This window comes from Pleuronectes platessa, chromosome 19 (assembly GCF_947347685.1).
Source record: "Pleuronectes platessa chromosome 19, fPlePla1.1, whole genome shotgun sequence".
Classification (NCBI taxonomy): domain Eukaryota; kingdom Metazoa; phylum Chordata; class Actinopteri; order Pleuronectiformes; family Pleuronectidae; genus Pleuronectes; species Pleuronectes platessa.
Window position 1 is genome coordinate 4,646,598 of NC_070644.1, and position 11,602 is coordinate 4,658,199.

Below are 11,602 nucleotides of genomic sequence, written 5' to 3' on the forward strand. Positions count from 1 at the left end.
TTTTCTGACTGTAACAAACAGGAAACACTTAGGCATCTCCTGGGATATTTCCCCTGAAATGTGATCGTGAAAAGTTTCCCAGACATTCCCAAAGTAAAAAAAATTGCACAAAACCTTTGAAAGTCAGAAGTAACACTGACAATTTCACCATAAATATCCATGACAAGGACGTAGCTGCACGCTGTAGTTCACTGCCTAGTGTGAGTTCCAATCCTACTAAGTTTCTCTTGTCATGCAATTGATGCATTAAACTTGACACAATTAAATGCTGTGCCTTTGGGCATTCAATGAATTTTGCTGTCAGAAAAGTATTGAATATTAATATTAAAAATAGTAATATTAAAAAACTGCTTTAATTGATTAAAGTTACGTCGGGGCACCACCCTTCAAAGGAAGGGATTAACAATTAAATTAATAACCATTACCAAAATTGCCAGATAGATAATTATCAAAGTTAGAGGATTTAGAGTTCTTTACACTGTAGAGGTTGGCAAAATTCTTATGCAACATTAATGAAAACAACATTTGTTTAAGAAAATATTAATTACGAAGATACTAAAGTATAAAAACACAAATAACTAAAGATGTATATGTGAGAATGCGTGTCTGTGTGTGTGTGTGTGTGTGTGTGAGTGAGTGGGCTTTCAAAATGGCGGCTGGCCATTCTACAGATAACGGAGCACCCCCACCTTTGGAATATTCACGACATGTGGCGGGGGTCAGAGAGATATGTAGGGAGATATTTGTGTGCGTGAGTTGGTACGAGGTTAGAGAAAAGTAGCTAGTTGCATGCAAAGAAAGACTGTGACGAGCATAACATAGCTAACATTAACTTTAAAATAACTTATAACCAAAATATCACAGCTACACAAATAAAGCTTATAAACATCAAACGGAATCGAATAAACAGTCTTTACTTAGCCTAGTATAATTAATAAGCCCAGTTACCGATCCATGAAAAGGGGAAAAAAGGTAATGTGCTGTTCGAAGTCCAGTGAAGTAGTCTTGCTGGTTTGTGGCTCCTGTTTTTGCGGTTCTCGCTGGAGAGCTGGAAATCTGCACTTCTCCTCCATTGAAGTTGAGCAGAAAGAGAGGTGAGCTCCTCTCAGAGAGTTGAGTAGGAGAGATGCTGAGTCAAAAGAGAAAGAAGAGAGGGGGGACTTGGCTTATATTGGCCTGGTGACCTCATGGATCATGGGGCCCAGAGTACCCAACAGTCGTTGAAAGGTCAGCTTTCGCCCCTCTGTGTGAAGTTGAAGCACCCTGGGAGACTGAGTTGTGGAGGCTCTGCTTTGTCTCCAGAAAAAAGAAACATGTGGTCAGGGTTTGACTAAATATTTAGGCCGGACTGTAGTTCACAAATACCAGGTCGCAACACTTGGTTGCATCACTTCATTGTGATATAAATCACTAAATGTGGAGTAGGTTGTGCAGTTGTGCTTTTACCAATCAAGAGATATCCCTGCGGTCAGACATTGTAGATCTTTTTTGACACTTATGATAAATGAATCCATGTATTTTGTCTTCACTCTGAGAATATTGCGATTCATTATAATGCTGCTTCAGCCTAGGTCTGTATGTGTCTGCCTTCATTACTCCAGTAAGGACTCTCTTCTTCAGAGTTTAGATTCTAATAAAGAATTACCCATAAGAAACTATGCAAGTGATGACCCTGAGTACATTTCTGAACATTTTTGTGTTGTCAGTGCTTGATCTTAAAGGTAAGTGATACCAAGCATTTTCTGTTGTTGCCTAAAAGACTGTAATTTGCTCTCGGTTGTGTAATACTTTTCTATTTGATAAAATATAAATCTCTATGGATCCCACACCAGGGACACTCACTTGCAGCTAGTGATGGGAAGTTCGGATCTTTTTACCGTGTCGGTTCTTTGAATCTCGTTCAGTAAAATGAACGAATCTCTTTTTGAGTCATTTGTTCGTTTCACGGGGGGGGGGGTTGCAAACGATCCACAGACTCGTACCCGGCAGATGAGTGAATGAATCGTTCAACTCCTGTGATGGAACATTTTATTTACATTTCACAGCAAAGACAATTATCAATTCTGGTTCATACTATTGACATACACCAAACACATAATACATACTCATATTGATACACCACATATATTCCTTAAACCATACTCATAGTCAACACTTTATATCACACATCCCAGCTCCCTGATTCAGTTCGCACAGAGACAGTGAGTAGACCTTGGCCCACAATCTCTCCCCCAGACAGCACACTAACGCAGCTGCACTGATACAGCAACATTATCACCTCTGGTAACCACGACAACGGAGTGCACGTACGACATCGTCATCACGCGATATTCCAAGAGGATATAATCTATGTGCGCACTCTGTTTAAGCGTCTTTCTTCCTGTGCAGCCTCCTGCGTAGAACTAGAGACCCATGCATGTTCAATTGCTGGACACCGCGTTTTCCTGACCTGTGACCTCTGAATAAACTTGCTTAACTTCAACCTGAGAACGACGACTCCTCTCCTTTGATTTCCACCCGCAACAATACAATTCTACCTAGCTGCGGCTAGGGGCCAGAGCACCCTGTCACTTAGTCAGACTTGGGTCAATGGCACAGAACAATGGAATCACATTTGATTTATACTAAATAAGCCCCTCCTTTCACAGAGGTAGAATGTTTATACAATCAGCTCTCTGCGTGTTGTCTTCAGGCTTAGATTTGGTCACCTCCAATCTGAATGAAGGACCCCTTCGAAAGTCTCACTACCCATTACATCAGGCATCTGCTTAGACTTCAAGTTTCTCTTAGACCCCCGTCTCTGCTGGATGACCCATGAAAGAGTCTAGGTGTGAATACCTTTTGTCTCAGCAGAGGCACAGACGAATCTCTAACGAATACACATCTGAGTCTGCCAAGCTGACCCCCACATGTTGCAGTCTTGAAACACACAGAAATACATCTCAGAATAACATTCCCATCTATAACTGTCATTCCTTGCATGAAACATAACTAAATATAAAATCTGCCATCACACTCCCGACCGTGTTTTCGGATCAATGATTCGTTAATCTGCCCACAGAGTCTTCGGCCGACGTGTCGGCCACACAGAGCGGGCTCATCTCGCCGGTGACCGCGGTGCGGGCGGCGGACGGGAAAATCGCTCCCCGGAAAAGCAAGCCGAGCTCCGGGGCGGCGGGGCCCCAGTGCCCCCCGGTCACCTACATGCACATCTGCGAGACGGAGGTGTTCAGCCTGGGGGTGTTCCTGCTGAGGCCCGGAGCCTCCATACCGCTGCACGACCACCCGGACATGAACGGGAATCTACGGAGCTGCTGATCCGCACGCTGCCCTTCCAGCACATCCAGCTGGCCCGCCGCATCCGCGGACACAGACCTTAAACTGCTGCTGATCCACTGACTATAACAATGCCGCATTCCTACACTTATAAAGTGCAATTCAATGTGGAAGTAATCCAAGTATTCAGAATACGTTACTCAGATTAGTTAATGTAACGGAATACGTTACAGATTAAATTTTTGGGCATGTATTCTGCATTCTGTAACGGAATACGTTTTGAAAGTATCCTTCCCAACACTGGAAATTTTACTGACTTGAGAGTAGTAAGAAATCTATATTTAAAAAAAAAAATTCTCAAGATGGTAAATTTGCAAACAGGTTTTAAAAAGTGCATGCCTTGTGTTTATACTTACAATGACTTTGATTAAATTACTTAAATGCACACCAATTTGTTATTCTTGTTTCTGTAATGAGCAGTTAAATAACAATGTGGTAAAGAATATTGTACAGTATCTAATATTGTGTTGGTCATATTTAAATCATTCATTACGTTTTTTTGGGGGGAAAGAGAGGATAAAATAAAAGAATCGCATATTAAATCTTAATCGCAATGTTTTTTGGGGGGGGGGGGGTCGCAATTAGATTATTTCCCCAAATCATTCAGCCCTATTCACAAGTCATAATGACTGGTTTTGTTATTTTCACTTTACATTTACACTTACAGTTTAGTGCAGTGTAATTATTTCCTGTGATAATTAAATGCCAGTGTGACAATAAATGACAATTTAAAACCATACAAACTGTCATGTTTTACTGTATATAATAGAGGTTTTCTTAAAAAAAAAATGATCTGCCACACAAAAGCTGTCAGTCATGGCTGCTTTCTAACACGCGAAAGGGAATGAGGTAACTGTTTCCTCTTCTGAGCCTATGGAGGTCACGTGGAAAATGATCCAAAGACTCGTACCTGGCAGATGAACGAATCGTTCACCTCCCGACCGTGTCTTCAGATCAGTGTTTCGTTCTTCTGCCAACAGAGTCTTCGGATCAGTGATTCGTTCATCTGCCGGATACGAGTCTCTGGATCCTTTTTCACGTGACCTGCATCAGCCTATGCAACAGTCCCGATGCGCGGCCACGAGAAAATGAATGAATCACTCTTTGAGAGGACTCGTTACTCCCGAGCCCTTGTAAGCATTCGTTCAAAACGAACAAATCGTTCACGACCGACACATCACTACTTGCAGCAGATAAGCCACAATGAGGAAAGAGAATAAAAAGGGCAATTGAATCAAATAAAACATCAGAACACAACATACAGAAAAATATTAACTGTGCACCGATGTATCGCCCGTACATCGGTAGCGGCGATATTCGCCTCGTTTACTGCCTAGGCGCATCAGTAATAAACTTGACTTTCACCGATGGCATTAGCTGATGTTCTTCTCTTATTTATGACTTTATTAAAGTCAACAACACAAACATTTCACACTCCTTGTTCCTTCTCCGACACTTCTCACATCAACAACCGTCTTCGACACTTCCTTCCTCATTCACCCCTGACCCCCAAGAAACCAGCCAATGAGAACCCGTCATTCCACACAACCCCACCCCAATGGTGTAGAACTGTCACATGCCCCACCCCGACCTGTTCACTGACCCTCAGGACATCTCAATACTCCTTTAACACGGTGTCTTAAATAAAGTTTAGTTAAACTAAAGATTGTTTTCTAAATCTGATTGAATTTGTGCTCATTAAAAGATAAGAGTGTAAAGGGCTGAAATAATTTAAAATAGTGCTTTTTAAATAATTATTTAATTATTTTCCTGGCAAAAAAGGGTGAATGAATAACAACAAAAACAAAATAAACAAATATCGGTATTGCTATCAGCTATATATTTTTTTTTAAATATCAGTATCAGCCAAGAATTTCCATATCGGTGCATCCCTTGAAAATATTGTTTGTAGGGTGAACACCTTAATTGTGCATTAGTATAAGGGGATATTGAAATAGACATATCCATATATATGCATCTATAGACCTTTAAAGATAAAAAGGCACGTGACTACACAAAATGAATATAAATATTAAAAAACACACATATGTATTATAAATGGGTATAAATTCACCAGATTAGCACTATAGTATAAATGTGTGGATAAATGTGTGTGTGTACATGCAAAAGTAATGATGAGTAGCTGTAATGTGGACAAACTGTGCAGTATTAGGTTTATATAGGTGCTGTGGAGTCTGACAGCAGTGGAATGAGGATTGATGTTCTTTTATCTGCAGCTAAGAATCAATGCTGTCTCCATCAACCTTTAATACATGTTGAGGTCCAGATATGGTGCAGTCAGTGTGTGTGTTTCCTGTCAGTGTGATGGGAAAGTTGACATCATTGGACAGGAGTGTCTCTGTGTGTGCAGATGCTGTTGTTGATTGGCTGTTCAGGGTTATGTGTATTTTCTTTCAGACGTTGGGAGGAAACCAGCTCACTGGTCTTGATCAGCAGCAGAACGAGTGCGAGAGAGACGAGACAGGCAGAGAACTGACACGTGGATTAACCATATTAAATAGAATCATTTTTTAAAAATTGATATTACTTAATTTTTCACCAGTACGATGTTTCAAGTGTTTCCAAAAGTGCTGGTTCTGGTGTGTGCATGTGCTGCCTCAGCTGCGATCAACAACGGTAAGAACGATTCACTTAGGGGAGAGCGGGGTAATGTGGGACATTTTTTACATTTGCTCCCCTCTAGGCGAGCTAAAATGATATATCAGTAAAATTTACACATTTCCCATTAATTCAGGATGTTTTCTAGCAATGGAAATTATCAGAATGTCTTCAGGACAAAGGGCAGTGAAAATATGATTGTTTTAAAAAAAAGTGGTCTTGTGTCCCACTTTACCCCAGCTAAGTGGTCAACTTACCTTTTCCACTTTTTCCACATTCAGCTAGTTGTTTCAAGTGTTTGACAAGCTCCTCCTCAATCTCATATGTGAATATTCTCTTTACCTCAGCCACTGCACTCAAAGCTACTGATTTTACTTTCCCTTTCTCTTTTTTCTTTATGAATCTTTTGAGGGTTGTCTTATCAATATTTCTATCCCTTCCAGCTTTTCTTAAGGACTTCTTTCCTTGCATGACCTCAGCGGCTGCACTCTCCATCTCTGCGAGGGGTGTTTGGCCCCAGGTTGTCTTCCTGGTGTATAGTTTCTTGGCATGATGGCTTTTCTACAATGTTTATGACATTAAAAATAAAACATATATAATGTTATATAACACTAAAATATGTTTAAGACTAAACTTAACTTGTGCTTCATGGTTGGATAAAGTGAGACAGCGTCTCACTTTACCCCACAGCATTTGTCCCGCTTTACCCCACAGCCACCGTTTTAGAAAAACAACATCTCTTAGCAATTCAGGCTAATCTTCAGCTAGCATCAATCACATGGTTTTATATGTTGGAAGTTTACCAACATGTATGATATAAGTTTTTCTACCTGATTCAATTTGATTTGACACAACAGTTGATTAAGTTCAAAGCAAGAAAATTTACTTTTACATGTAAAAAACACATTTTTGTGAAAAAACATACTTTCCACAGCACCAGCACCAACTTCTCCTTCATGGCAAGGGGGGAATGGGAGGGGCTTGAAAACATAATGGTCACATGACCACAAATGTGTTCCGTTGCCTAGATACAGGGGGTGTCTCACATTACCGATGTCCCACATTACCCCGCTCTCCCCTATAATGAAAAAAGAACACCGGTATATAAGGTTCGATATGTTTTACTGTGTCCCATTCGCCGTTCTAGGACATGAGCAGTGGTGATGGCTGAAAAAGTGCTGGGAATATTTGTGCTGTATTTCACACACACAAACTGTCTACTGATGGCATTTTATTTGCAATTTAACGGAGGTGCTGTGGCGACCCTATCTCGTGTTTATGTGTTTAGTCCTCTGAAAACACTTCCGTTGTGTTTTCTCCTCTATTTGCAGCGCGTTTTTCTATTTGCAGCGCGTTTGTCTATTTGCTGCGCGTTTCTGTAATGTATTGTGTTGTGTTGTGAAATTGATGAAGATGTTTTCTTAATTTGCTTGTGTTTTGTGAACTTGCGTGTGTTTTCTTAAGTTGCTGTTCGTTGAGCTCTCAGGGCCACCGTACGTATGTCATGAAACCACATTCCATTCTGTTCTGAAAACCAAATCATTTTATTGAATGACTGAAGCAAAGTGCAAAAAAACCTTTAAACTGTCTTTATTTGGTTAATATTGTTTTATCACTGTTTTTTAGCTAATTTAATAGAAATTCCAAATGTGGTCCAGGTTTTATGAACTTTAATTTGAAAATATTTTAAAAAGTAATTTACCTATAGAATGCAGCTTAACATATACCATTTAACTATACTGCAACTAGTAATGTTATCCTGAATAAAATTCATATAATGTCAGATATATTATGTTATGATAGTTGATTACACTGTTGTAATTAATATATTATTATATCTACATTTATGTAATTCATCTTCTGCTTGACACACATTTACATCTTACATTCTAGAATATAATTTTACCATATATTAGAGCTACATGATTTGGCACAGATTACTGAGCGTTGTTTTTGAGTTTATTTCTTGAGCACGCTTCTCTTAAACTTGAAAATTCATAATAAACTTGTAAAAAATATATACAAAATATCAGAAATCTGAACACGGACCCCTCACATAGGGCTTTGTTCTGCTTAAAGTAAAGGTCTGATCTTGCCAGATAGATGAGCTTGAAAAGTAAAATATTTTGTAGACATGGCATAGTTATATCCATGCTGCTTCATACTGGTGATAAATGTGCTGCACTGAATGAGCTCTAGTTAATCTGTAATTTGACACCACTTTAAAGTTAGTTATCTACAGCAGATAAAATAATTTGAAATACTGAATTATATGAAACCACACACAGACATTGGTGTTGTGCGGAGGCGAGACGCTTGTGAGGGTGTGAAGGAATTACTAAAGAAAAAGTTGACTCATTTATTTTTAAGTCATTTGTTTTACTTTCGTGTTCACAGTTTACAGACATGTAAAAGGAATAACACTACAATCAACAACAAAGCTGCTTTAAACAACCACTTTTAAAAACCTAGAGCTTTAAACATTAAACGTACACCGTTGGATTTAAGGCCACTATAATAATGTCCCCTGATAGCTTACACTTATATGAGATATTATCAATTATTATCTGATATACCATCAAGATTCACAGCTTTGTCTTTGTCCTTCATCAAGTCCAGATAACTGTGGTGGATGAAGACTATATTATGGATTGACAGTTTGAACTATAATTTATTATTAAATGTAAAAAAAAAAAATTGCCATTAAAAATAAAAACTTCCCAAATTGACTTGATGTACAATGTATTTGTTTGTTAATCATATTACAGTACAGTGAATTATTGGCATTTAAAATATATGTAATCAATAAATTGATTCTCAGTCAAAGGTTTTCAGATGCTGATAATCAGCTGACGAAGTAACTAACTTAATTGTTTCAGTTATAGAATATTTATTATATGAATTAAAAAAAGATCTGGCAAAATTTGTATCAACGATTTTTGTCTACATCTGGATCCTCTGACCTTTTTCTCTCTTTCTATCTCTCCAGCTACACTGAAGGAGACAGAAAAGCCTGTTAAGATAATAGGTAGGGGATTCCCTCGACATGAATATACAATGCCAAATACGGTTCCTGAAAGAAATAACAGAAACAACAGGATTTCAGAGGCTGAAAAAGTAAAAACAAATAAGAGATTATATTCTGAATTTACAGTAAGAACTATAACTTGTTATTAAATGTTTTTAAAAAATGCCCATCAATAATTAAAATATCCCAAATTGACTTGGTGTAAAATGTCTTAGTTTGATAATCAGATTACAGTACAGTAAATTATTGCCATTAAAGACTCAATTAATTGATTCTCAATGAAACTAGTTGCCGATACTGATATCAATTGAAGAAGTAAACAACTAATCGTTTCACTTCTAGAATATTTATCATGTGAATAAAAGAGATCTGTGAACACCTTGATTAAACAATCTTTGTCTATAGCTTGGATCCTCTGACTCTTTTTCTCTCTTACTCTCTTTCCATTTACAGAGGAAACACCTCCAATAATAGTTCATATGTTCGAAGCAGTGGAGATTAAAGAGGAAATTACTCATTATGAAAGTACAAAAAGGCCTAATGAAAACAGCAACAGCAGTATGTTGATGCATAATGAAACTAACATAAACGGAACGGGGTTGCTGAATGTAACCAGCATCAAGAGGGTGAAAATCTCAGAAGAAGCCCTTTTGTTTCTCACAGGCTCTGTGTCCACCATCCTCATCCCTTCCTTCTACACACTGATCTGCCTCATCAGCTTGCCGATCAACATCTGTGCAGTGGTGGCCTTCACTCTGAAGATCAAACCCAAGAAGCCGGCGGCCATCTACATGTTGAATCTGGCCTGTGCCGATCTGCTCTTTGCTGTGCTGCTCCCCTTCAAGATCTCCTACCACTTTGGAGGCAACAACTGGATATTCGGCTCGCTCATGTGCCGTGTGGTCACTGCAGCCTTCTACTGGAACATGTACTGCTCTGTTCTGCTCATAACTTGCATCAGTGTGGACCGTCTCCTTGCTGTAGTCTATCCTCTTGACTCTCTGCGTTGGAGGACGCCAAGGAACACAATCATGGCCTGCGTCGCCATGTGGATATTATCCTTCGCTGGCACTGTGCCCCTTGTCCTCCACGACCAGACTTTTCACCTCAGTCAGCTGAACATCACCACCTGCCACGACGTCCAGTCTGTGCACGAGATAATCTGGTACTACAAGATCTACTTCATCGCCCTGTGCTGCGCCTTCTTCTTCTTGCCTCTGCTCATCACAGTGGTGTCCTACACTCGTGTGATCTGGGCACTGAGCAGAGTCCCACGCGGCGTTCTAGGACGTTCACGCAGGAGAACGAGAGCAGTAGTGATGGCTGGAACAGTGCTGGTGATATTTGTGCTGTGTTTCACACCCACAAACTGTCTACTGATGGCCCACTATCTGCAATTTAACGGAGGTGCTGAGGCGATCCAAGAGAGCACTGAAGGCTCCTACGCAGCCTATCTCGTGTTAATGTGTTTAGGAAGTCTGAACTGCCTCCTGGATCCCCTGGTCTACTACTATGGCTCATCCCAGTGCCAGAAACAACTATCCAGCACACTGAGGTGTGAGAAGATTTTGGAGGGCTGTAGTGGACATTCCTTTTCTGGCCTCAGTTCTCGCTTAGCAAGGATGAGAACAACCAGATCCAGTGACCTGCAGGTTGACGTCCCCCCAGTCTTCATACCATAAAAACTCAATTTTGGAGGCAAAATTAAAACCAGGGTTTCTTCCAAACCAAATGCTTTCAATCAGATAAAATAGATATACTATGTGACCAACACTGCAGAATAGTCGGATGGATCTGTCTGTTCAGCAGTGGTCAACAAGCAATGACGCCCTGAACATATGCTCAATTCAAAAACACTGCTTCCCCTGCCTCTCTCTCTTCCCAGAGGTGGGGCGATCACAGACGTATGTCATGAAACCACATTCCATTCTGTTCTGAAAACCAGCTCATTTTATTGAATGACTGAAGCAAAGTGCAAATAATGTTTAAACTGTCTTGATCTGGTTAATATTGTTTTATTTCTGCTTTTAGGTAATTTGATATAAATTCCAAAAGTTATTTACCCACAAAATGCAGCTAAACATGTACAATTGAACTATACTGCAACTAGTAATGCTATCCTGTATTCAATTCATATAATGCTAGATACATTTTGTTATGATAGTTGATTACACTGTTTTCTGTAATTTTGTTATAATCTAATACACCTTCTGCTTGACATACATTTATATATTATATTATAAAATATACCCTCACCATATATTAGTAGAGCTACATGATTTGGCAGTGATTACTGAGCATTTTTTTGAGTATATTTATTGAACACGCTTCTCTTAAACTTGAAAATGTAAGGATTTGTGTAGTTGTTTGTTGTTGTTTTTGTCTCTCCTCCTCCCCTTCTCTGTTTCCCTTTGCAGGTGCTGTGAGCGGTAGGGGGCGTGGCTGGTTCCCTGCAGCGGACGAGGCACACCTGCACTCAATCCTAATCATCCCCGCTATAAAGATCTGATCCGCTCAACTAGCCGGCGCTAGATTATTCCATATATCATGGTAGTTGTTTCGCTGTTGCTCTCGACCTTCACATCTCGTTTCGTTTTGTGGACTAAATTCCTGCTTCTT

General features: G+C 39.6%; 1 protein-coding gene across 1 annotated transcript; it reads left to right on the forward strand.

The window, feature by feature from the left end:
* The first annotated feature begins 5,787 nt into the window (after positions 1-5,787).
* Positions 5,788-11,337, forward strand: LOC128425001 (proteinase-activated receptor 1). The gene is made up of 2 exons (XM_053411477.1): positions 5,788-5,973; positions 9,437-11,337. The coding sequence occupies exons 1-2, from the start codon at positions 5,904-5,906 to the stop codon at positions 10,663-10,665; spliced, it is 1,299 nt and encodes a 432-aa protein (XP_053267452.1). The 5' UTR covers positions 5,788-5,903; the 3' UTR covers positions 10,666-11,337.
* The last annotated feature ends 265 nt before the right edge of the window (positions 11,338-11,602 follow it).